The sequence below is a fragment of the Ambystoma mexicanum genome, chromosome 4q (genome assembly GCF_040938575.1).
Source record: "Ambystoma mexicanum isolate Mex_15411 chromosome 4q, UKY_AmexF1_1, whole genome shotgun sequence".
In the NCBI taxonomy this organism is placed as follows: domain Eukaryota; kingdom Metazoa; phylum Chordata; class Amphibia; order Caudata; family Ambystomatidae; genus Ambystoma; species Ambystoma mexicanum.
In genome coordinates this window covers 1,219,306,074-1,219,333,719 of record NC_090928.1, presented here as the reverse complement: position 1 = coordinate 1,219,333,719, position 27,646 = coordinate 1,219,306,074, and the positions used below count along the sequence as shown (strand labels likewise).

The 27,646-nt window shown below is 49.5% G+C and overlaps 1 protein-coding gene across 4 annotated transcripts in view; it reads left to right on the top strand.

Moving 5' to 3' along the window:
* The first annotated feature begins 2,760 nt into the window (after window positions 1–2,760).
* VEGFA (vascular endothelial growth factor A) overlaps window positions 2,761–27,646 on the top strand; it is a 91,644-nt gene continuing 66,758 nt past the window's right edge. For all 4 annotated transcript variants that reach the window (XM_069608772.1, XM_069608771.1, XM_069608770.1 and 1 more), the window contains exon 1: window positions 2,761–3,755. In XM_069608772.1, the coding sequence (XP_069464873.1) occupies window positions 3,690–3,755 (66 nt within the window). In that variant the 5' untranslated portion in view covers window positions 2,761–3,689. The remainder of the gene's footprint in view (window positions 3,756–27,646) is intronic.

The window sequence follows — 27,646 nt, the reverse complement described above, 5'->3', positions numbered from 1 at the left end:
TTTCTGCTGGATTTAGATGAAAGAAGCAAATGCAGCCATTCTGTGTAGTGGCAGTGTTGAAAGCTGGCCACCCCTGTGCCAGGGAAAGAAAGCACAGCCGCTTTGGGGGTGAAATGGGAAATGTGTTTTTTGTTGGAGGGGGGTTTTTGTTGGGGCTGACAAATGTACCCCACATCACCTGGTCGCCCTCTGAAGCCGAGCCCAGGCTCCTGCATGTCCAGTTGCCCTTGCACTGCCTGCGGGCTCCCCAGCACTTAAGGGTCTGTATCTGAAACCCTACGGTCCCCTCTCTCTGCACTTATGAGTTAACTGCACTTCCCCCTGGCACGTCTCCCCTTTCCTCTTCACCGCACTTGCGCGATCTATTTGACACAAGGCCTAGTAAGATTGTTATTTTGTCCTCCCTTGTTTCCTGCCTGCTTGTCTTGTCACGCCTAGAAACACTTGTGTACAGGCGCGTTATAAATGCCACATTATATCAGAAAATAATTCATATGGTTAGTCTAGTATTGCCCCTTGCGAAATACAAGTGAGGTGGTACGAACCGAACACTTGCAACACAGGGTCAGTGGCCAGTGGGACCTCAGACCCAAGCAGGCTGGTCACACCGCAGTGTGCCAGTGTGAACAGTTTGAAACTGCATTCAGGCAAGGCCTTCTCTAAGAACAGATGACAGAAAAACCATTTACTTGGGCAGCAAAGGCTGTGTTTTCACATTAGATGTCTTCGGTGAAGTACTTGAATCACAATGTAATAAACCAGCTTCATGTATATAGCAATTATTTATAGATATTGAGGGGTTTTGTCGCCCGACACAGAGGTGTAGTTTGGGAGTCGTGTGCCAGTCGGGGCGGGGGCCGGGGGCGAATTGTAGTGTTTCGATCTGGACACCAAGTTGTCTACAAACTGCGGTGCTTCAACTCGTAGCACTCAGAGACTAAATGTATATAGTTCAGATGCTTGTGAAATAAAAACCCAGGACTGATAAGATCGTGTCTCTAGTGACATGCGTTCATTCCTCCTACAGCCCTAAACGGCGTGTTACACTAATTACGTGCTTACTAGCACGAGTTTGGGGTTCCTATGAGATCTGAATAGGAGTCCCGCTGCCCTGCTCGGAATAAAGACCCACCACAGCGGAGGGTCCCGGGTCGCCAGCAGAGAGAGCCTTGGAGGCAAACGCAGAGTGAAGGCAGCGAGCCAGTGGAAGTGAAGGTGACTCCCATGGCATGAGAGTGAGCCGAGCAATGGGTCCGCCTCTGCAGTGACGTCACTCGGGTCCGTCCCCTGCCCGCAGACAGGGCGAAGCAATCAGCACGCTTGTAACACTGCCTCCCTGGCAGGGGACTTGCTAGGTCTGGAAAAGACCCGGGGCTACGCTGATGTCGGGACTGGGGGCTAGCCAGTCTTTTGGCTGTAGCTCCTGAGATTCTATCCGGGGCTACAACCAAAAGATCAGGGGCTATAGCCCCCTAGCAACGCCCCTGCTCCCTGGCAGCCCGACCTTACATAGCATGGGGAATGCTGAGCCCGGAGGTTGGATAGTGTCCTCTACGCGCCTCCAGGCTTGGCCGATGAACCTCGTTTTGTATAGTCTTTAAACAGTCAAACGGTTAGTAAGCACCCACCAGTTCGTCAGATAGGGGAACTGAGGAACAGGGACAAAAAGCGAACTGCCTAGGATCACACATGTTTAAGATCAGAACTGTGTTAAGTCGATAATATATACAATGCGCACAAGAGATCAAAAGAAAAGTGAAGAAAGTGGCACACTGTTGGACACATTCAAGTCGTCTCTCATTAGGTTTGAGACTTGGAGCATCCCCCGCCCTCCCTCTGCCTTCGCAAGTAATATGTGATTTAAGCGCCTGCTCTTCCTGCTGCACCACACGACCCATCATTTGCATTGGGCGCTTTATTCGGGGCTGGACCCACTGCAGGTGCTCAGACGAGTGTGAGTCCGCGAAAACCTGTCGGTAGAGTGCGCAGGACCCGGCTAGCCTATGTGGCAATGCCAGAATCTGGCCCAGCGGCATGGAGTGTGTTTGATGGTGGGATTTATAAAAAACACTAGTAACCCAATATGCAGGTAAATCTGCCACACACTTTACTGCTCAAAGGCTTGGTGACAAAAATAACAAACATGATTTCGTGATATGCAGCCGCTTTGTATTGATTACAGAAGCGATTCCTGTCCCAGTCCAACCAGCCACTGGATAGTAGCTACACCCAGCACATTTATTATAGACTAACACTTCCTTTGAGGCCGGCTGAAGAGTGGACTGTATTGGGTTAAGGGGCAAAACCCCTTTGCCCTTTACGGTAACCTACGCTTTCTACAGCGTTAAGTGCCCCTGGGCCTCATTCACTGAGCGTTTTCCAATGGGGTTTGGCCATTATAAAAACCCTAAACTAGGCCCAGGGTTCAAAGCACTGCGGCTAGCGGGTGCAAGTATTTACTGCCTCTAGGTATCATGCCCGAGGCACTATACACGATAGGAGAGTGATGATGATGATATGTAATACCTAGGCTGATACCTAGAGGTTTCAAATCATACATACAAACGTTGTTACATTGAGGCATGTGTGCCTTGTACTGCGTGGCTAGTAGCTTTCTATCAGGCGTCGTACAGCCGAGCGGCGGCTTCGAAGCACTGTAAATGGCAAGTGTTAATATTCTGAGCCCTTGCCCTATGGAGGCGGTTTGTCTGTCGGAGGGGGAGGCGCCGGGGGCGGTACCACAGCGGATTCGCCAGAGTGAAGGCTGAGGGTAGAGTCAGAGCGGGAGAGGCAGCGAGCGAGGCCGCAGCAAAGCAGTGCTCAGTCACCAGGGCCAAGGGATCCGTCCAAAAGGGGGAGAGTGTAACCCGCAGATCATCCACCCACAGATCTCCGGAGCCAGCGCGAAGGCAGGCGACCTCGGCAGAGCAAAGGGAGCGCGGGCAGTGAGCCGAGCCCTGCAGGAACCAGGATCCCCGCAACCTCCCCCTCCAGGATTACAGAGCTCCGAGCAAGAAGAGGGGAACGTGAGCCGGTCTTTACAACTCCAGTACTTCTTCACCCTCCCGGGACCCCTATTTATTTATTTATTCAGGTCGGCAGAGTCCTAGTATACATATATATAGATATATAGATATATATATAATACAAATATATATTCATATATAGATTTATCTGCAGCTACAAGGATCGCGATTTTATTAAACAAAAAGAACCCGTCCGGCAGAGTAAAACATGGATTGAAAACTTTTGGTGTGTGTGTGCGCCAGTTTCCACGAACTTTGTGTCCTTTTTTGGGGGAAATCTGTTACAGCACGGTTTTGAATCCCGCGGATTGTGATTTTTTTTCTTCGCGGGTTTGATTGCATCCAATTGCTTTTCGTCCCTTCGGCGTGCTTTCTCGGCCTTTTTGTGGGATTTCCTTCCGAGCCCATGGAGGGCCACTTGCACCGGCGCAGCTAGAGAAGAGGGCACAAGCGGCCAGAACCCCGAGCTCGGCGGAGAAGCCGGCTGGCCGGTCGAGGGGCCCTACTCGCATCGGATCTTGGCTGTCTAGGGAGCTCGGCCTTTCTCCCAAGGGGGCCGGTAAACCCATCTGTTCCCCGGGGATCGGATCCTTCCCCTCCGAAGCTTTGTTCTTTTTTCCTGCCCGGGATCGGATTTTCTTCCCCGGGAGCAGCCCAGGAATCATGAACTTTCTGCTCACCTTGGTCAACTGGAGCTTAGCCGCGCTGGTGTACTTCGGCAATGCCAAGGTAGGTGGCATGGTGGGGGCCTGTCCATGACAGGGGCTGCGGTGTCTGCTAGACCCGAGAAGCACAGCGCAGGATTAGCTGGGCTAAACCTAGGGGACACGGGACGAGATTAGCAGTCTTGGAGACACATGGCGAATTAAAAGGCATGTGATGGGATTAAAAGGTGTGGACGATACAGACGTTACTGAATTACAGACGCCCGAGGAAACATTAACAGTGCCGAGGATACAGAATACCCACATTTGGGGAGGGAGCAGATTAACGGCTCTGGGTTTGCAGAATGAATGTTTGTAACCAGGGAGAAATATGGAAAGGGGGCGGGGGTGCTCAAGTCTCAGAATACATAATGTGCAGGGATTTCAAAGTGAAAAAAGTGTGTAGTAATGTATAGCAGGAACGTGTTTTACTTGTTAGAGTTGTGTTGCTATCTGGCTACAATATGCTATTTGAATGCTGCTCGGGATGATGTAAGGCTGAGTAACTGGGACCTGGGGGTTGAAGGCAGATCACAGAAGGGAGCGCTCTCTGGCCATCTATATAAGGGAATCCAGACGTGGGATGTTTGGTGAACGCTGGACGTGTTGTGAGCTTCGTCCAGTAGACCTGGCCGAACACACAGGTGCACGCATGCACAGCACATGCACTGCGGGGTCTGGTGGAGAAAGCGCGCCACCTTGGACTCTCTAGTAACCCGAGTGGTGTCATGAAGCATTGGGCCCTTTTACTCATGAGCAGGTTCCCAATTTGGCAGATAAGGAGACTGAACAACAGTGCAATTCAACTGCGTAATCCAGTGGGGAAGCACGAACTAGAACCCATCTCTGCCGCTCCGATCTTGACAGTTGTGGGAATTGAAACACAAGGAGATGGGAAAGGTTTGTCCAGGATCACAAGCGTGGTCAGGCGCCAATTCTGGGATTAAGGGCTCCTGGGTGCACAGTAAACCGACGAATAATAACGGAAAGCCAGACTTTCTTTTTACAAGGACCCAGTGAACTCTCCGCTTTTTACTCCAGGGACTTGACAGACGCCCCTCCCCCACATGGTGCTTTATTAAAAGTTGTGAAGGGTATTGTATTTCGGCTCTGCAGCGGTGTGTGGTTTGTTGGCTCAAGATACTTTGCTTTCTTAATACCCACCTACACCTCCATCTGGGGTGTGGTGTGACGCTTGGGCCACCGTTCTATGTCGACAGCTGCAGCCCTTCGGTATTAAAGAGACAAATGCAAACCGGTATAAGGAGAGAAACTAAACAAACAGCCACACTGGCCAGACACCACAACGCCAGACTTGCTACCCCGGACAGACGGGGATGCACCCTATCGGTCGGGGCCCCATTTTCTCTTGGGCACTTCCGGTGGGTTCATTTCCAGGTCCGTGGGGGTTCGGGGGGGGGGCTGACACGTATTTAAACCCCCTATGAAGACTATTTAGTGCTAAAGCTGAACGTGTCGAGCTATGAGTCAGTTCGACCAGTAAACGCACCTGCTGCATAGAAGTCTACGCAGCCATAGAAAGAACTCTAATCTTGCTGTGGCGAGGTTAGGCGGGAGAGAGGTGGGAATTGAGACTGTGGTCGAGCTGTCTGCATCACATGCAGGGGTGGGAAAATGTGACCCTGCAGAATATGACACTGCCTTGGGAACGAGTGCTGCCAGAAGTGCCTCGGGAGGCAGGTTTAGCTGGTGTGTTAGAGAGGCAGGCTTGCATTGGCTTGTCCGCACGGAGGGGGTGTGAATGAACTTGCAGCCGCAGCCTTGGAGAAGAGTTCAATGAACTCTAGCTGAGAACCCTCGTTGCCCTGCCCCCACCTCTGCTGGCATGTGACCCAGGGAGGAGTGGATCCCTGGCTAGCATGACCCGAGTTGTTGTACCCCTCGGCCTTGTGGGGGTGATATGCCCCCCTTCCACAGTGCGGGTCGCTTTATTCGCCTAAATGTAACATAAGGTCGACCTTTTCAAGGCTAATATAGTTGCACTCTATCAACTGTATCCATCCTGGAGAGGGGAATTGGTCCTTGAGGGATTCCAATCCGCAGAATTATAGTGGCTAAATCGCAAACTGTGTAACTAGGAGGCTCCTTTTCCATTCCGTGCACACTCAGGTTACCAAGATCTGTGGTCCTGGGTAGATGTCACTGAACATTAGTTTTCGTGTCTGTTAAATTTGGGAGCACCTAGATGGCATTACGTGTTCACTGTGTGCGAGACGTAAAAGCCCCAACTGCAAGATCACACACTGCCAAACCCACTGAGTTAATTTACTGAGAGTCCACATGCATGTTTTTGACAGTTTCTAGCTACAGATTGAAGTCCGCAGTTTCAAAGTCTGATCCTCGACACATTTGAAAACTCTGCCCGGCAGAAGCGCCAGGCTTACAGTTGCCTCATGGGAAGGCAGAACTAATCAGTACCGCAGCGGCCATTGGGCAAATCGTGCTTTAGCGTCCGTCCCCCAGGCCCCTGACATTTTGGGTTATGTTGGCTGACCTACAGTGCCGTGAACGATGCCCGCGGCTTCGGTTAACGTTAACTACTAATGTAAATGGTTGCGCCCCTTCATAAGTTAGTAAGTTTGTGTTTTTAGACGTGAAGAAGAGTGTTAAATGCTTGTAACATTAAAGATGCACCACAATAGTCTCATTAGAATGTCTAATGAAGTTACATGCGCCCCAGAAGTGTGTTTGCCCTTCCCTCACCGTCTCTGAAGTTAGGCCCTCTCCCAACATTTAAAGGTTTAGCTCTTCCCTGAAATGCTAGCCCAATTGCACTACTGATGCTGATCGCTCGTGAATGTGTCTTGTCAATCTATGCTGGGTCAACAGATAGGTCGCCTTTGCACTATTGGCTCAACTCCCAGACTTTGATTGCACTAATGCATTCTGGGCGTTGTTATCTTTGTGCATTTTGATTGGCCTAAGGTGTTGGAAAGCAATAATGTGTCAACCGGCAATGCACTCTGTGACCTACAGACACCTGGTCACCTTTCCTTAGTACCATGCCTGCTCTTCATCGAAAAGCGCCTAGAGGCGGTTCGGTTCTCTTTGGTGTGCGGTAGAAGCCTTCTCGTTCATTGGTACACGGAGGGAGAAGGGGCTGGCGCTCATTTATTTATTTCTGCGCTTCAGGAGAACATAGAGGCTTAATTTCTCTGTGGGCACCTGAGGTGTGACGGACAGGCCGCCTAACCTGCTACCAGGCAAATCCTCTGCGAGGTCCGGGGACTCGGCAGGAGTTCTCGCATAGTTCTCACTTTTGCACTGAGTGACCCAGTCTTATGACAGCTTTTAACTTCGAGCCCCTAGATTAGGCTGGTAGGAAATGAGGGGCTTCAGGGCGGGTTTGATGGTCAGTGGGCTCCAGGTTGGAGAGCAGATTTGATCGCTGGGCGCTCTGGGTAATAGTCACGTCGACTCCCGGACTGTCTAGTTTTTACATGATCAGACTTGCATGTCAAATCAATTCAATAGAGGGTTTGCCTCTAATTGGCCATTTCAGATGCATTTGTAATGTCAAGGATGGTCCTCAGTTGGGGTGTTTTAATGAGGCACACGAAGTGTCCTCCTTTTCTATTCTGGTGCTTATCTGGAGCCCAGTTTATGATTAACCTCTTTGGTGGTACAGAAACCGGCTCTGAAATGCTGGGTGAATTAACGAGTGAACGAACGGCTGGCTGCAGGGCAGCGTTAACTACCAGTTCCTTCTTCAGTATAGGCCTAAACTTAGGGAAACTAACTTTCCAGCTGGCTCCTGTAGAACACGTGTCAACTAGAGCGTGAAGACGGGAAGGGCGCTTTAATATGACTTGGGCGAGTTATGCACGTTTTTGTTAAAAGTAATCGTTAGTAATTTTCCTAGGCCTCAAAAAATACACAAAACAAGTTTCCCAGTACTCAGTTGTGATTTGAAGATTTTTATTTTTTTAAGCGGCCTCTCTAGTTCTGTCCATGCCTTTTACTTGATTTCGATTCAGGATATGCAAGCAGTGTGGCTTAATCACCCTTCTATACCGTGACCTTTAGCGGCCGCCACTTTTTCACACGCTAGCCTCCATTTCATCTGTCACTGCCTGTCGCCCCATCTCCCACAACCTTCCCTCCATGTCACCAGTTTCCCCTTAACCTCTTTCACAGCCTGGACTTCCCTTCCACTCTTCCACAACCTGTCCCCATCTCACCTGTCACCCCTCCTCCTGCTTTGTCCATCTCGTAGCCTGTTCTGCTTTTCTTCTCTCCCAGACCCGCCAGTCTCCACTATCTCACTTTCTGCCCTCCATCTCCCCTTGACAACCTGGCATGTACCTCCGTTAGCCTTATAACATGTGCCTACTGTCTCTTTCAGAGCCTTCCCGACACTCTCACAACATAGACTACCTCCCTTGATCTGGTTTGCCTCCACTCCTTCACAATCTGTTTTTGTTTCCTTTTCGGCTGTCCTGTTTGCCTCCCCTCAAAACCTAACACGCCTCTCTTCTCACGGGGCCTAGACGTCCTGAAAGATGGGGCGTGGCGAGCCTGTGCCACCCAGTCCCCATCACAATCTCCTCCCCTGCAGGCAACCTGCCCCCTCCCACCTCCAGCTGTATCCGGGTAGCTAACCCAAATTTCAGCCATGAAAGAGGATCTCTTAGGCCTGGCGGCTCTTGGCGTGTACAAGCAGTGATTCCTCGGGAGGACGGCCGATTGGCCTGCTTCAGGGGGGCAGAGAAGACCGCACGCCCCAGGTTTGTTAACCTTGCGGAGAGGGGGGCGGGGGTTGTAGAAGAAGCAGACTATGCTAATTGCTTCTGCTGACGTTCACAGCTCCAAACTAATGAGTCTGCAGGGAGATTACAGAGTGAGGGTCACTGGTATCAGGTAGGGGAAAAGAGGGAGGTTACAGCTAGCCCAAAGATCCTCTCCAGTCCATAGCGGGGCTAACCCCTACCATGGCCCCCTGCATAATAACAGTAATAACAGTAAATGCATAACATTTCATACCCTGCTTTCCCCCAATGATGAGAGACAGAGACCTTCTGAAAGTCGGAAACATATTACACTTTATTGGAAACATATGGTTGCATTATTAGAGTCATCCTATCGGGCAGCCCCAGCCCCGCTCAGGTCTTATGAATGCCTGGCCCAACACATAGTCCTTTCCCGGGTGGCTCCGGCAATCCCGTCTTACAAAGTCCTGTGTCCAAACACCTGTGAGCCCTCTCACACCAATTCTGTTCTTGCGAGAATGGCCCATCCTGGTAGCTGACTCCCATTCGGACAATGGAGCGAACCCAAGGCCACTGTATCAGTTGTTGAGCAGTCCCAACCGTCCCTAGTGGTATCAGTGCCTTTGTCACCCCATCCTGACTGAAGCAGCCAGGGGTTGTAGCTCACAGACCAGACCGCAGCGTGTCTCCTTCTCTGGGACCGCCCTGAAACTCCGCCTGCGACAGACAAAAATGTTAGAACATTTTACCACCATCACCTATGTGAAGGAATCGGTTAATACGAGATAGCCATGCATCAAAACAAGTACAGTATTTACACCTTCCCTACTCTGCCTTGTCCTCCTGTCCAAACCCTGTCTCTTCCCTTCATGCCCTTGTCTTCAACTAAAGCTTGGGTGGGAGGGTGGTTGCTGCTGCCTGGGCTGGAATAGAGACCTTGCTCTCTCAGCCCAGGCTACGTTTGCCCCTCGAGGTGCTGGCCAGTCCCCTGAGGGCACCTGCACTACGCCCTCCCCGAAGAGGCGAGTCCACGGAGGGGGTGGCCAGAGGGGCGGCCCGCTATGTGAGCTGCACCTCTAGCGCCCCCTGCGTGGGCTGGCGCACCTGCTTAACCCTCAGTGGAGTGACTGGGGGCGTAGCAGAAACCCTGAAGGGTGAAACGGTGGAGAGGGACCCTGCGACTCACAAGACTGACTGTGAGTTAAGTCACCCTTCAAGAAAAGGGTAGCACAGAGTGAGGAAAAAGAGTGGTGCTACGATCCACACCTATCATAGCAGTGTGTGTGTGGGGGGGCGGGGCGGGCGCTGGGGGAGCTTTCATACCCCAAAGAAAAAATGAAAGGACTGTCCAGCCCGGAGAGGTATGTGGAAAATATAGGAAACTTTCAAACAACCCATAGTGGGCTAAGGGGTGATGTGGCGCAGTTGTGCGCCAGGCTTCCCCGTCAACACTGAATGCAAGGATGCTTGAGCATCATGTCTTTTCCTGGTGCAGTGCTAGAGGCTGGGGTTGCATACAGGGTCTTGTAGGGCCTGTAATTACAATTGTTCTTTTATAATGCGTTCAATATCAGAGATTGTTTTTTAGGAACACGATCGGGATTCGAACCTGTGTTGCGCATTGCCCCTGAGCTATCCCCCTCACCAAGGGAAGGTTGCATACTTTATACAATGCTTTTTGGTGCCTCAGGAAAACCCCAAAGGCCACCTACCAATCCTTTTACTCAGTGTGCTCTGCTCCTGTTCACGGACCGGTGGTTGGTGGCTGTGTCCAGAGCCAGGCTGCACTTAAGCAGAGCGAATTGAAGCACGCAGGGAACTTGACTATAGCTGGAGCAGCTAAGAGGAACCGGATTAGTAAAACATAGAAACGTGCATTCAGTACAGACCAATGAAGAGGAAAAGTTAATGCCTGCAGGTCACGATTCTGCTGGAATCACAGAGTGAAAGCAAACATGGCCACTGTGACCGAGATCCTTGCTGGAACATAACGAGGACCCGTCTAGATAATCACCCTGGGCGGCAGACCTAAGGCTCGGAGGCGGTTTATTTAGTGAAGCAGGTATATTATATAAGTATCATTACAGCCAGCAGGTAGGTAGGGTGAGGGTAGGCAGTTGGATGCATAAAGGGCTAATAAAGCACGGATAGAACATATTCATGGATCCGACCGACCGTGCAACCTTTCGTCAGGGAAATTGCCACGCAATGCCCTCCTTCTATCTGCCACCCGAGAGCAGGTGTACAGACACTTGCACATAGGATTCACTGCACAGAGGTGCAATTACATGTTAGATTTAGGGGTGCGTGTACGCAGTCAGGGTTCCGATTAACTTAGGGGCGCGCGCACACACAGTGTAATGTGGTGCAGGAATGGTTTACGGGGGTTAGCACGCTGATTTTTCAGAGTTTTACCTGAGTTACAAAAATCCGTACGCATGTTGTAGGAATGCTGGTAACAGTTACCGGGGACTCTGTGCAGTGGCCAGAGGAGCAGATCTAGTTGCCGGGGACACCACGCACTGTTTGTTGGGTGCATGTGTTTGCATCCGAGGAGCACGCAGAGGTAGCTGTTTCTGGCTGTTTTTGCTTTGTGTGGGTAAAATGGAACGAAATGGCAATTTCTTTCCCCACATTTGACCATATGAAAAAAAAATGGCATTTCTGCCAGTTTGCCTGCTCAGCTCCCCTGTTTCCCGCCTCCCCCTGGATGAGTGGAGGCAACCTGCTGGCCAGAAGGGCAGCCCACTATGCCCACTGCCCCTCTATCGCCCCTTTGGGGGCTGGTGCAGTTACTGAGCCAGAGCACCGGGCACCCCACACCCAAGATGTTAAACTCAAACTGAAAAACAGTCGCACACAGGCAGCAAGACAGGATATGAAAGTCTTCTGCTTCTGCACTTTTCATGTGAGGTAAAGAGAAGTCCTGCAGTGCCACTACAAAGGCTATGGGAGCTACAGTGAGCTCTGCAGTGGCTCAGAGGGAAATCTACACTGCTTATGGACAGTCCATGGAAGGTAGCGTGACGCCATGCAGATTTCATGGGAGGTACAGAGAAGTCCTGCAGTGCCACTGCAAAGGCTATGGGAGATACAGAGACTTCTGTAGTGCCAAAAAGTCTGCACTGCCCCAGGACAGGTCATGGAAGGTAGCCTAACACTCTCAAGTGTACAGAGACACTACTGTGCCACTGTAGAGGCCATGTGAGGCAGTGCCATGTGAAGGGGCACAGAGGGAAAGCCTACATTGCCCCGACAGTGAGTTCTTTGGATCTGTAGTAACCCCTGCTGAAATGGATGGATTGGAAAGTCTGGACTAACTCTGCAGCTAATTCCTGGGAGATACGGTGGCCGCTGTATTAACAGCGTTGCTGCATATAGTGACTCCTGCAGGAACACACAGAGGAGCAGCCTGGCAAGGTTAGAGAATCCTGTATGTATTAGAGGTTGAGCATGCACTCCTTCTACACTGAGTTCCAGGAGGTTGAGACGTTCAGAGACACAGAGGCTCTGCCCTTCCTCTGCAGACATTTGTAGAGGGTCTAGGCATTGCAAGGCCTGCCCCCCCCTCTGAAAAGAGTTCTGTTCAGTAGAGACATGTAGGGGCACAGAGAGGTATGCTGTACTCCGGCACAGAGTTCTGGTGAGTAAAGGTCTACATAGAGAAATAGAGGCCCTGCTCTCCTCCTGCACAGACTTCTGGAGAGTAAAGGCCTGCAGAGAAAGAAAGGACATACCCTCCTCCTGCACAGAGTTCTGACGAGTAAAGGCGAAAGAGAGGACATGCTCTCCCTCTGCACATAGTTCTGAAGAGCGAAGGCCTGCAGAGAGAAAGAGGGGCCATGCTCTCCTCCTGCACAAAGTTCTGGCGAAGAAAGGCCTGCAGAGAGAAAGAGGGGCCCTGCTCTCCTCCTGCAAAGAGTTCTGGCAAGTAAAGGCTTGCAGAGAGAAAGAGAGGTCCTGCTCTCCTCCTGCACCGAATTTTGCCAGGTAGACACACAGAGTGGCCTGTGCTCCCTCTGCACTGTGCTCTAGAGGGCAGAGACCCGTCGTGGCAGCAGGGATATGCTCTCCGTGGGGGCTGGGGGAGTGGGTAAACATAGAGGGACAGAGAAAGGATGCACTTTGTTCCGGCGGGAAGAGTCATGCAAAGACATTGAGAAGGTTGCCTTCCCTCTGTATTGAGTTCTGGGGGTAGAGACCTGTCTGGGCACAGAAAGGCCCTGCCCTACCTCTGTGCAGAGTTCTGGGGGCTAGAGACATGGAGGCTCTACTCCCTCTGCACAGAGTTCTGGAGGGTAAAGACGTGTAGGGACAGGGAGAGGGCAGTCCTCACTCTCCTCAGAGTTCGGGAGGGTAGTGACATAGAGGCTCTACTCTTCCTCTACACAGAGTTCTGGAGGGTTAGAGACATGAAGGCCCTGCTCTTCCTCTCCACAGAGTTCTGGAGGGTAGAGACATGGAGGCTTTGCTACCCCTGAACAGAGTTCCGAGCCATGAGGGGCCGGTCCTCCCTCTGCACAGAGTTCTGCCGAGTAGAGCCATAGAGGCCCTGCTCTTCCTCCAACAGAGGTTCAGAGGGTAAAGACCTGTAGAGACAGGAAGAGGTACTGCTCTCCCTCTGCACAGAGTTCTGGATAGTAGAGACATAGGGGGACAGGAGGCCTGCTGCTCTCCCTCTACACATAGTCCTTGTGGTTGGAAAGAGATAAAAAGGGACTCAGAGAGGACCATCTGTGCTTCTGCTTATAGTTCCTGGAGAGAAGAGACCTGCGGGGACGTATGGAACTGGCTAAGAGGCACTGAGGGCTAGGGCGGTTCATGTAGTAATGCAGAGTTGGCTTGCACTGCTTCTCCACTAATTTCCCTAGCTGTAGAATGACTCGGGCAGGAACACACAGAGGAAAGATGTACTCTAGCTGTAGTGACTCCGGCAGGAACACACACAGGGAAAGTCTGCACTAGCTGTAGAGTGACGCCTGCAGGAACACAGACAGGATCAGTCTGCACTAGCTGTAGAGTGACGCCTGCAGGAACACAGACAGGATCAGTCTGCTCTAGCTGTAGAGTGACAGCCCCAGTGACATACACAGGAAAAGTCTGCCCTAGCTATAGAGTGACTCAAGCAGGAACACACACCTGACAGGTCTGCCCCAGCTGTAGTGACTCCTGCAGGGACACACACACACGGGACACGTTTGTCATAGCTGTAGAGTGATTCCAGCAGGAATGCACACAGGAAGTCTGCCATAGCTGTAAAGTGACGCCCACAGGGAACACACACAAGAAAAAGTCAGCCCTAGCTGTAGTGTGTCCTGCAGGAACACACGCCGGAAAAGTCTGCCCTAGCTGTAGAGTTGACTCCGTCAGGAACACACACACACACACACGAAAAGTCTTGCACAGAACTCCGAAGAGAGACCCTGGGATCGGCATTGCCCTTTCTGCACAGGGTTCTGAAGGGCAGAGACCCACTTTTATGGGAGGGCGGGGGTTACGTTGCCCTCCCTCTGCGAAGCGTTTTGGAGGGTAGAGACCCGCATGGAAGGGGGTGAGTGGTGGAGTTTTGTCCTCTCTCAAGAGTTCTGGAGGTTTGAGAAACTGGAAGGGCCAGCACTGCTTCGAGTACCTGGGAGGTAAACTCATCTGGGCCACAGGGGGGACCTATACTGCCACCGAACAGCGCTCCCGGAAGGTAGCAGGAGGCATGGTGGAGGGCGAGACCTTCATCTGCATTGAGCGACCTTCACAGGCCCAGAAGGTCACACGCTTGTCGCTGTCAGACACCCAGAGGCCCGGCCCCGGTTTTTGTTGACAGTTACTCGTGGACTGTGCCTTGCCAGTCCCTGAACTCTCCTCCTCTCTCGCAACCCTCGCTTTATTAACTGTTTCCACGTCTGTACAAAGTATGTTGTTTGTTCTTGGTTACCCAAGAAGGTGCACAACGGCGGCAGTGGGAAGATGTGCTGACATACAACTTAAATCGACTCATGATCCTTGTACAGCTTAGTGTTCATTTTTATAAAGATAGGTATGCCTTTTTATTAGGTGCATCCGGTCGTTTTTATTTGTCACTCAATCACTTGCTGGTACTTTTTTCTATATATTTCCTGTGTGGGTGAAACTAAGTGTGCGTTTGTGTAACCTTTGTACCATTGCCTTGGGCCCAAGCCAAACGGTGGCATAAATACATTCTGTATGCTTTTACTCCTAAAAAGATGAACTGCAGAGCAACCGCATACAGCCGAGCACTCTCAGAATCTGAGTTTCTCTGGAGGTGGTTCGTGTGATGAGGTGCCCACGAGATACACGTTTTAACAGGGCCATGTCTTTACATCTAGCACTTTAAATCGTTATGTTTTAGCATCTGTGCGGTTACAGATTTTTTTTAATGTGCTTCTTTTTTTATTCGTTCTAAACCCCTTACCTTTTTAACACCTGCTTAGCTTGTTCCTTCAAAACTTTGCAAAACCAGTGTAAATGCAGTAGAGGAGGCCTGTACAACCTTTTTGAATGTGGGGGCGAAGTCAAAAGTCAACCTCACCCAAAGCAGTATGTGTCTGATCTTTGACACAATAGCATCATAGGAAGTGATAGCCATGCAGTCCAAAAGATAGCTTTTGGGGTCAGGGATCAAAGGTTAGTTGCTTATAATTTCTTTCAGTGTGTGTGTGTGTTCATATTTTTCTGAAATAGTGGGGGCGACAGAGGGTAGCGAGGGAGCTACACCGATCTAGGGATGGTTTGTGGGGGTGCTCCCCCTACAAGAATATTTTTTTCAAATATCGGGTTGAAATTGTGCATTTTACAGCAGAAAAAGGGACCAAAAAGCCATAAATTTACAATCAGTTGTAAAGTGTATGTGTTATCTGAAACAGTGGGAGCGACCGAGCATAGCGAGGGAGAAATTAGGATCTTGGGAGGGTTACCAGCCCAAGAATTTTTTTTCAAATATGGGGTTGAAATGGTGCATTTTGCAGCAGAAAAAGTGACCAAAAAGGCATACATTTACAGTCGGTTCTAAAGGGGAACATGAAAAATTCCATGTCACCAACAGCAAACAAGAACATTTTACAACACAACACATGTTAATGATCAATGTGTCCACAGTGTAAGACAGCATTGTCACTGATGTAACACATTGTAATGCTGGTTGTGCCCAAAATATGCCTGTAGCAACATGTCTATGCTGGCTGGTCCCAATTTAGGCCAGCATTGTCCTGTACACAGCATGATTGATGCTGCCTGAGCATGTGCAGTATGCCCAATACATTTGCCAGATTATCTCTGTAATACACATTAATTACTTCTGTGTTAATGATTGATGCAGCCTGTGCAGTGTTGTGCCTAATACACATGGCAGCTTATCTCTGTAATACACATTCATGACTTCTGTGGTAATGAAAGAAGCATAATCCAATTCAACAGAGAAAATGTGGAAAAGCCGTCACCCAAAGGTGAACCTAATTGAGTTACTTCACTATGCAGATAATAGTTTTGACCAGTGTTGCCGAGTAAATATTCGTTAAAATGCACAATTTGCATCCCATTATCCTAAACAAAACCTCCCCCTTGGGTACTATTCAAACCGGGTGATTTCTGTTCTCCATAAGCAATGTTTTCTTTTGAACCATGCTCAGCACAGCTCCTGCAGCTCCCCTCTGAAAGCAGTTGGGTGGCTGCATGTGTGTGATGTTAATATGGGTATTTATTTATTCATGCAATGTTTGTGGGATATAGGTATCCGACAAACATTGCATAAGTAAATAAATAATCCGGGTCCATGTATCCGCCAAACATTGCATACATAAATATTAACCGGGTCCTCCGCCACGAACCCGTCCTCAGCCACGACCCGGTTTATTTATTTATGCAATGTTTGTCGGATACAGGTAACATACAAACATTGCATGAATAAATAAATCTGCCCCGCGTGCCACATAAAATTGCTTGGAGGGCCGCATTGTGGTCCGTGGGCCGTATGTTGTACAACCCTGCAGTAGAGGGACAGTGTGCTTTGCTCCGAGTGGGTCTCAACTTTCACCTTACATGTCCCATGTGTACCTGCCCAAGGAAAGGGGAATTGTTCTCTGCCCTCTGTGTACCTTCCCAGGCAAAGGAGAATTGTGGTAGAAGAAAGCTTGCAAGAAAGATAACTTTTGCCCACAAATTCACATTTTCATATTTCTCTGTTGCAAACCAGTGTGCACTCTTATCCGCCATCAAGAGGCTTGACCTCAGTTTGATGCCACATAGCCCTCTTTCCTATGAGAAGGTGCTAGTCGATAAAATCCTAAGCTTACCAACATGGTGTAGCTATGTGACAATTGTGAAATCCACCTAGCACAAGCTCAAGGGATAGGACCAATTGCTGCAGGGAATAGTTTTTGAGACAAAAACTCTTCTCCAATAATTTCAGTGAAACTTGCAGGGCAATGGACTGCATAATGGGCCAGACGAAGTGGTTGCCACAGACTGCCATACAAAAGCAGATCCACTTGAAAATGTTGCTTTCGTTCTATAAGGTCAACAATGATTTGTAGAAGCTAATCCCAGGTTTGTAATACCAACCCCCCACCCGTGACAAAGAGTTGGCAGCCACCTAAAGTTAAGGTTGCCGTAGCTGGCTTTGCAAATGTTTGTTTGTCTCCATTTATTCCCTTGTGTAGTGTTTGTTGCGAGTGAAGGTTTGCGTGGTCTATTACCACAAGCTAATCATGTGCAAGTGCTACCAAGCAGAAGAGACTGCTCCATCTTTTTGACATAACGCTTCTGTTAATACTTATTCTGTCTGGAAGAGCTCCTAATTTTGGCACGAAAACAGGAAATTAGGCATAAGGAGAAAGCATGACATGCCCAGCAGCAGTAGGTGACGCAGTCAGCAGGGCCCCTTCCCCAAACTGGTGCCCCTCCCTCCTTGGCCCACCTCCACGCCTCCCAATCATTACGTACTTGATCGTGGAGGCGTGTCCATTGGCCTCCCATGCTCTGGGTAGAGCATGAGGGGGACCCTCTCAACATTGCAAGGGCCTGAGAAGCCCGCTCTATGCACCCCTGGCCTTACACCGCACGGTTCCTCGCAGAACCTAGGACCATAACCTGAATCAAGCCCTAAATCTCCCTTCCCGTGCTTACAGCGACCTAAATGGTTGAGCCCATAGCTCAATGCAATGCAATGTGCTCCAACCTACCGCCACAGGGCCAGGGGCACTTCCCTCTTACCGAACAGTACTTATGCTTTTATCCTGAGACAAACTACGACCAACCCCCTGACCTCCGACCCATTGCACCCCGATCGCCATCAGAACCACATAATCTCTACCCTGATACACCCCTCACCTATGAGACGCCGCCAGCGTGGCCCATCATTGTATATATACATGTATAAACACATTTTCACCCATTCTTCAGGAATTCTTGTATGCGCCCCTTGGATTGGGCGGAGCAGTGTATTCCTATTCAAAACTCTGTGCCGACGGCAGATATTCCCCCCACCCGAAGCAGTACCCTTCCTCGCACTGCTGGCAAATCCACCAGCCACGATGCCCAGGGTTTCTCACCCTGTTGTTAGGTGTCATCTGGAGATTAAAAATAAGATGGGTTAAACACATCATCTCAGATGCTAACCGGCCAACCCAGAGACCTAGCACACCAAGGAGCTGGGCGCTCTCGCCCTGGCGCTAACCCGCTGGCCATCCCAGAAGGGAGAGGGGCACACCTGCAGACTGCTCCTCTGACCATGTCCAACAAAGCCTAACACAACGGTCCTCAAGGCCTATGAGAAACCCCAGTCAGTGGGAGATTCCACCACACAGCCACAGTATTTTTCATTTTTTATTGATTAAGTTGAACAAAATCAACCTTTCAATATACACATTTTGACAAACATTAATTTTACAATATATTAGCCACTGTACCAGGGTCTGGCCCCCACACCCAACCCTCAAAAAACCATACCCAGGGATCCTTCCAAGCCCAGGCTGTGACCAGTGGCCTCGATCCCCGTCACCTGACCTTCTCCGACCCCTACTTGCCTGAGTTCCCTATGTCTTTCTTGAAGTGGGACTGCTACGGGGGGGGGTGTCGTATCTTGCCTGTGCGTCCCCCCATGAAACCGCAATGGACACACTTGTCTTTCAGTATGGGCCCAATCCAGCTGAGGGGTGGGATCCCCTCTCCTGCCACACCGTCTGAGAAACGATACCCAGAGAGCCCACTGACCCTCTCTCTGCCTGCATCCAGCACCCTCAGGTCCCGTCCTCCCAGACCCCGCTAACCCTCCCTGTCCAAAAAACCCTCCAGCCCAGCTCGAAGTGGGACCCCACACAACCAATTGGTTCTGGACGCCAGGAATGCCATCCGGGAGCAAACATCAATCACAACAAACCCCCAAGAAACCAGGACGAGCACCTGTCCTCTACCCTAGGCCAGTGCCGATCTGACAGGTGTTGCCAATTACCCAGCACACCCCACGAGCAACGATACCCAGGGAGTCCACAAACCCTCTGGTCACGTCCTCCCGGCCCTCGTAGACCCTAAACGTTCAGGTCCTCCCCATCCAAAGCCCTCCAGCCCTGCTCGAAGTCAGACCGACACATAAATGTTGCTCTGAACGCCAGGACTGCCACCAGGGGGCAATCATCAATCACCATAAACCCCCATGAAACCACAATCAAGCACCCTTAATTTAACCTGGGACAATGCCCATCAGACAGATGTGGCCCCTTACCTGGCACACCCCACGAGCAACGATACCCAGGGAGCCCAAAGACCATCTGCTTGCGTCCAGCACCTTTGGGTCACATCCTCCCAGCCCTCGTAGTCCCTACGGGTCACGTCCTCCCCGTCCAAAACCCTCCAGCCTTGCTCGAAGTGAGCCCGACACAAAAATGTGCCTCTGGACACCAGGACTGCTGCCAGGGGGCAAACATTAATCACCATAAACTCCAACAAAACCACAACCGAGCACCCGTCATTTACCCTGAGCCAATGCCTATCAGAAAGGTGTGGCCCCTCACCCGGCACCCCCCTCAGAGCAATGATACCCAGGGAGCCCGCAGACCCTCTGCCTGCGCCTAGCACCCTCAGGTCCCGTCCTTCTGGCCTGCGCAGATCCTCCCCGTACAACGCCCTCCAGCCTGCTCGAAGTGGGCACCACACAGAAATTTGGTTCTGGACACCAAGACTGCTGCCAGGGGGAAAAATATTAATCACCATAAACCCCCACGACACCACAACCGAGCACCCGTCACTTAGCCTGGGCCAGTGCCCATCAGAAACCTGCAGCCCCTCATCTGGCACAGCCCAAGAGCAACGATACACGGGGGCACACAGACCCTCTGCCTGCGTCCAGCGCCCTCAGATCCTAACTCCCGATCCGTTCAAGCCCCCACCTGCCCAAAATCCTCCAGCCCTGCTTGGAGTGGGACCTCCACCCAATGGCTCCGGACTTCAGGACTGCTGCTAGGTGGCAGGCATCCATCACACCAGCTCTGAGAATGCACAACTGCACCCCTCATCCCTTAGCAAGGGCCAATGCTCAGCAGAAAAGGCGAGACCCCAGCCACCCCACCTGAGAAACGGTACCTGAAGGAGCCCACAGAACCTAGAGCTATGTCCAGCACCCCAAGATCCTGATCCCCTGGCCCCTGCAGACCCTACTTGCCCGAAGCCTGCCGCCCAGCACAAATTGGGACACCCACACCTCAATTGCTCCGGACTCCAGGACTGTCGCCAGGGGGCAAGCATCTGACACACAAGCCCAACCACGATCACCTCTGAAAAAGATTTGCCTCTGCCAATAGGTCCAATGCACTGCAGAAAACAAGATGTGGCCCATCTCCCAGTAACCCAGAAATGATATCCGGGAAACTCCACTGACCCGTTGCCACCAGCAACCCCATGTGAATTCCCAGCACCCACAGACCCGAACTGCCTGAGGCCCTCCAGCCTCACTCCAACTGGGACCCCGGCCAACCAATGGCTTCAGACACCAGGGCTGCTGCCAGGTGGTGAGCATCGAATGCCCTAGCCCCCAAAAACCACCCCCACTGAAAACCAGTAGCAACGACTGGGCGGAAGACCTGCAGAACCGGGTGAGGGTGGGGGGGGCCCACTCCTGCTCCATTCTCCCCTCTCGTGACTCCTTCCTCTCCTGATCCGTAGCGCTTTAAACTACTAGTGGAGGAATACGTGCAACACAGGTAACCCGAAATAATGCGGTCATTGCGACATGAGAAGAGGAAAAGTCTGAGTGCGGAACTAAAATCGTATTAAAGTTAATTTCTGGAAAGCATTAACGAAAATGAAACGATTGTTTCCTGTCTAGTATTTGAGGCTGGGCAAATTCAAGCACTGTACCCGCCAGGTTTGAGAACCGCCACAAAAGCGTGATAATGTTTTATAATTGAAGATGTAACAATACAAATCTGTATATTCGGGCACAGGAGGTTGCAATTTGAGGCTGGCGGGACCAAGCCGAGCTTTGGACAGAAACGGAACTACGATATAACAAGAGTAAGCAAGAGTGACGTTGGAGAACTTGTAGGTCTATGCCACGAACCTAGCAGTTCTTGACTGCTAGCTATTCCTTTATTGACCTTTTCCGGGCCCACTCCCCGGACTAGGCACTGGCTTCCTGGCTCTGATCACCCGAGCTTAATTCATCTATCCGAAAGGGTGAAAGGGCCAGGTTTCGGCGGTGGACTTGCCTGGCCAAAATGGTGTTTTCACATTCCAAGCGTGTGTAAATCAAAGTCACGTATTCTGTTTGGCGAGGAGGCATGCTTGGATACCAAGTGTCTCTCTCAAAGACAATCGCTCCCCGCCTGCGGCGAACTTTGTTGGTGTCATTGTGTCCTGGCTTCACACACACATCATGCTAAAGCAAATTTCGGAGGAGGGGATACTTTGAAGGCGTCAATGGAAAGACAGTTTGTAAACATCAGGCGCCCTCTCGGTGTCACTTCAAAGTACCTGTCACATTTTCAAAGATTAAGCCTTGAGTTTGTTGGGCGTGTCCCACCCAGTCCTTTCTCGCATTAGTTACTGTAATACTGTTGGAGTGGGGGTCAAAGGTTAGCCGCCCCTGGGTTTGAGAGCTCCTCGGACCTTAAGCCTTTCCGGGTTGTGTTTCACGCCTTGATGCACATTCCATGCCATGCTCTTACTCCAGTACTCCTGTAGGCCTCTATTGTCTACCCACCTGTTGTACAGCCCCCTGAGCACCTGTGCTGCGTAGATGTATGGGAATGTTTATATAGTGCATCACTGTCACTCCTGGCACGCCCTGCTTCCGGCTCACATTTCCCTTACTCGCCAGCTCTGATCGCGCGTGGTGGCGTGTGCACTACAATACTTTCGCTGCTTCCCTGTGGGTACTTATTTCTCTTCCGTGGTGGGGCATTGGTAGTAACCGAAAAACCGGCTTCCTGTTCTTGCATGTATACAGGAGTCAATAACGCTTCAACTGCCCTTGTCTAGCTCAACAGATTGGGGACATCCGTTTCTTTCCCCCTTCCACGTGGAAGCAAAAGGACGGGTTTGGTCACTGCGAGTCTAGGATGTCGTCATTTTATTGTGGGTAGATCACCTCAAAGTTTCCCCCTCGGTATAAATCCGCCCCCCTCCCCCTCAAATCCAAATGATTTCGGGCAGAATGTTAAAGGTGGGTTTGGGAGAGGCAGTGACCTGGGATGTTACATGACACATACCGTTAAAGAAAACCAAGCCTGCTCGAAGGCACAGCATTGTGGTTAAGACCAGTCATGAAAGAGGCACGGTGCCACATGACGCTGGTCTAATAGAAGCTATGCCTCCAAGCAGCGAATCATGTTCGAAGCAAGCCTAAAATATAGCGTGCCTGGCAGCACCTGCGTGGAGTTGTCCCTGTGCCAGGTAGAGAAGGCAAGGCTAGCCTAGAATGCACCCCTCCAGTTAGAATCACAATACAATGCTGCCTTGGCGTTCAAGGCAGAGTGCCAGGCCAGGAAGCAAGCAACAAGTAGTTCCCCCACATGTGCCAAAAGGTGCCCTGCCGGAAGGTAAGCGCGAGCCTTCCAACCAGGGCTTGCAGTCCACTATACCGTCATAAAGCACATAGTGGCACACAAGGTGGCACACAGGGAGGCAAATACATTTCTGAGCCAGCACCCTGGAAAGGGAACATGAGATCTTGTGCCCGAAGGACAGACACTTCGTCCAAGACGCCAATCCTTTTAAACCTTTAACTGTGCCATCTCGTGAGTACTGTAATGCCTACTGTTCCCTTATATTTTCTTTGACTTTCCTAGTTTAAAATCAGGACTGCTCTACAGCCCGTTCATATTGCACATTATTAATACTTATGGTAAATAAATGGTTGGCAGAAATTGCTGAAGTACAGCTCTGTTAAGTCTGTGTGTAGTTTTCAAGCGAATAGATGGTCCTGGAGGGTTGTGTGGCCCACTTCCTGTGAGGTACATCTGCCTTAAACCATACAAAACAAAGACTGAGATAATATAGGACTGGCAAACTGGCGTACTGCCCTAACTGTTTAAAGTGATGGAGATATTTTAGCAATTCGGGATTTCCATCCTATACTGCATCCTAATACTAACGGGACATTGTGCCAAAACATGCTCACACATAAGGTCCAATCACCAACAAATAGTCATGTGTGCGGCAGTGGGGAAAGGTTTCTAAACACACGTTTACATTTTTTTTTATTATTTCCTGGTTTTTGGTTGGGTAACCATTCACACCATTAAAGAATATGTTACAGTATATAAAACCTTTACACAACATGTGTAACATTATAAATAATATGAAATACCATGTCAAAAATGCACACAATAACGCATTCAGAATTAAGCCGGTTTATCCTTACTTACGTTTCTCTTTTCCAGTAACTACCAAATATGAAAAACTGCAGCACTCAGAATAGACACTACCCCAGAGTAAATATAAGCCCAAAATTGGCAATTCTGTATACTTTCCGTACTGTGTATTAACTTGTTATAACCTTTTTTGTATTCAGCTTCCAGGGCCTTGCATGAAGTGAACAGATGACAAGTTGTTTCCACCTCAAACCCACAAAACCTGCAGATTCTCAAGTAGCGCTTAATTTTTCTATACGCACCCAAATTAACAACATAGTAGGTTGCTGTTCAAAACGTAGTCTCACAATAGCGCCTCATTTTTGGATTACTTGTTTTAATGACATAACTAAATGGTAGAGTAATAGGAACGTCTTGCAAAACATATTCCTTAAAAGAGAATTTAATTGATAATTAACATTACTTCTATCCCAATCCAAAGGCCTTACAGTTCAATTCCTTAAAAGCGAGGGCTACATGTATTGGGTCGCTTAGTGTAAGATCTATTTCATCATAAAATTGCATACTTACTTTTGTCCATTCATCAAAAACATGCTTCCTCATATCGCTTTTAAAAAGTTTGCTAAAATAGGAATAGAGCTTTGATTCACTCTCCTTCTGTAACATGTTTTAATAATAATATGCCGTAAGCAATTTTCCATCTGGTAAGTAATGAGGTGAAACCCAATTCAATGCGGATGGCCTCGCCAGGGGTTGACCTTAAAAGTCCTAAAGACGAACGCCACAGTATCCCCTCCAAAACATTGAGCCACCTGACCTCTTTGCTTTGGAAGGCCTATAGATTCTTAAAAAACAAAGTAGTGTTTAATTAATCATATATTGTATCCTCAAATAAATATATTTTTGAAGTAGAGAAACTCTTGTGGCCTGTAAGGCCACGGTGTGGCTCTTCGGATATTTAAACGGTGAGCCCGAGGTGCTGTTCTGGTGGCTGAGGACGCCAAGAAGAAGGTGGCTCTAATGTGTATCGATTAGAATTGTTCTATGTTTCTTGGCGCTCACAAGCATTCCTGTTTAATACAGGACTTTGACTTTGTGAAGGGTAGACACTTCTATTGATAAAATCAACTTCTGATTGTAAACCTCTGGTATTTCCGGTGTTCTGTTTTGAGAGACGCCAAACAATCCCCACCCATCTAGAGAGATTTAAAGTTGTCTGGAATCTTTGCCATATAGATGGTTTCCAAAAGAAGGAAAGTATTTAGAAATCATGAGTCCAGAATGGATTTTTTTGGAGGGGTTGGGGCAGGGAAGAAGTACAGGGAATACAATTGCTGCCTTCTTTTTTGTGTTCCCAACAAGCTGGGAAGGAGAGAAAGTCTAATGGGTGTAAGAGTAATAGCAAGGTAAGCGTGATGATACCTTTGCATGACACAGTAGCCCGAAATATTATACTAATCTCCCCCAGCGCCAGTGAGAAGAAGGTTCATAACAGCTTCATCTTGACACTGATCTCTTACGGACTAGCTGGGCAGCACCTCTGATAGCTTGTTCTCAGTTGTAGCAGATTCAGCGTGAGTTATGAAACTCATTTCCCATCTCGACCATACAGTGTGAGCCTTGGCCAATGACTTTACGTCTATGGGTGCCGATTTTCAAAACTATCAACATTGAGAGTGCTTAAAAAGGGTCTTATTGCCGGTATCAAGCACTATACAAGTACCTAGACCGTTGTACAGTGTCCTGTTTGCAGTTTCCACCGATCATGTGAAGCTCCCTATGGGCAATAAGTATTTGCCATCACTCCCCACCCCAAACCCCACATAAATTGAATGTGGCCTGTTTATTATGATCACGGTGACGTTCTGTTATGCCAGCCCGAGAACCTCTACACACAACCCCTGCCCTTTGCTGCTTGAATGTCTTAAATTTAAATACGCACAGCCCGTGCTACCTTTTCTTAGTATGCAACACACTTGTGTTTATGCATCTCAGTTGTAGCTGTCAGTGTGCCTCAGCCACAGCAACTCCTCTATGTTTTAAATGTGGTTTTGTTCCTGGGTGGTCGTCGCCTGTCATTCAAATTCCTGCTGGAATGCTGTGAAGGCTCTCCACCTGACGGGCCAATCGTTGTTTCTGTCGGACGCCCAGCCTGGGGCAGGCCTTGAATGATCTGCGATTGCCGAATCCGACCCTCTGACAAGACAGCTCGGCCTTTCACTGGAGAAGACCCAATGCTAACCCGCTCCCGTCACATGCCAGTGAAGCGGCCGCCATGTTTACAACAGTGTGCGGATATGTGCATTGCCTAGTGGTAGAGCACAAGAAACACGTTCTCGTCCTGATCTATCCTTGTAGAAGACACAAAGTTACCGTGACGCTATAGGGTGAGAGCCAGAAGCCATCTGCCAGAATCTGTCTCCCGAAAAACAAACTGGGTATCTGACGCAGCTCCTGTCTTTGCCAGAGAAAATCACTGCCATTGATCAGGGCAATAATGTAGCGCTCGTACATTCAATATCATGTGCCATTTTTGCCCACTTTAACAGTGTTCAGGATAAAGGGCTAGAATATAACTTGCTGAGGTAAATTTCGGGGATTCCGTCCAATTTCAAGGAATCCCCCAGATCCAAAACTTGGCAGTAAAGCAGCTTCAACACTTAATAGGTGCCCACTAAATTCCTGAACAGGGGTAAAATGTAGCAGCCCCTTGCCATTTAGGTTGATCACCCATAATTCCACCATAGATCTATAAAGCTCCCTAAGGAGCATTCCTTTATTATTTATTGGCCATTTATATAAAACTTATTGCTTCTAATTCACAGGCGGGGATTCAACCTATGTTACATCATCTTCATCTTATTCTGAAGACAAGTACATTGCCCCTGAGCCACCTTCCAGACTTCTTCCTATATTCCTTTATACTGTAGCACCCTCCACCACTGCCCTGTCTCCGCTTACGAGGACATCTCACCCAGACCAATAGCATGTTGTAAAGGTCCAGATCCTAATCCCTAAACAGCCTGAGCATCACAAGAAGGAATCTGTGCTCCTAGACGCCAATGAGCCAGAATGTCTTGTGTCGCGCAAGGGCCAGAGGCTGCGACAAAGACACAAGATCACCTTTTGTTGGTTTAACTTGGGCGCATTTAAGAGCAAAATGCAGCAGGAACAAATTCTGGACTCGGCCATTTTGACTTCTTGGGGATCAAAATCCAGTCGGGTATTCAGAATGACCAACTTCTCCAACTATCTGCCTCGTGCTTCATGAACATAGTGTAGATCCTGAAAACCTAACTGGGTTTTTATTTTTGATAGACATTGGCTATCAGAAGGGCCTACAGACGAGAAGCCGCTAAAGCATTGAAGTGCACGCAAACAGCAATTGGTCACTTGGCCAGGCAATCTTTGGATATGCTCTTTGCGTGATGCCAGGCCGTTTGGCGTTCTGTATTTGGCTCCCTCGATAGTGGACAAAAGAGGGGTTTGAACGTAAGACAAAACTGCTCACAGGACCAGTTGCCACACGTCCTGACTTTGTAGCCAACAGAACATGGTGCTGGGGCTTCTAGTCTAGTTTTGCTTTCTCCATTAGGAGCATGGGCTGGCTGATGGTCAGGGGACTTGTTGGCAGTGCTGTGCCTGTAGGATTCTGCTACTCCTAGTCCACAGAGATTTCGAACACCTATCCTCTTGGGGGCAGATAATGAGGCTCCCCCATTTGTAATGAGGATTGAGGCGTTATGAGCATGTGAGGCTGGGGCCAGTTACGCAGGAATGGCTCACAGAGCCCATTTTCACTAAGTGCCCTGCTATACAGACTTTGAGAGCCGGGGTGCAGTTTCCGGTTGTACCACAAGGTGGCGCAATGATACTAACTGATAACTATACGGAGGAGCAGCAGAATCCTGGTTGTCGGGACTTGCTTCAGTTGCTTCTATTGCTTTAAATAATGTAAAATGTGAAGGCCAGGGTCCCTTTGCAATGTATCAGTAGTTTATCTAGTCCAATTTGTTTCATTCTTTGCATTCTAGCATTTGCAGTTTTACTCAATTTTTAATTTAGAGGTTCGAGAGTCAGAATGCAAAGAAACAAAAAAACAGACCTGAATGACCTATGAATGAGAATGCATGGAAAGAGGAAGAACGAAAGAGCTTTGGGAATGCTTTATTTTCGAGGCGTGTCCAGTTAGGTAATAGCATGCAGAGCTTTCAGTTGACAATGAGTGACTAATAAATGTCCTCACGCCCCTCTGTAGCAGGATACGCTGGGGGTTTCTTACTTCTCAGGATGGGCTGGTTTCACAGGGATTACCTCCGTGCCCCGCCGATGTTGACTGTATCTACGATCGGTTGGATTGGGCAGATGCT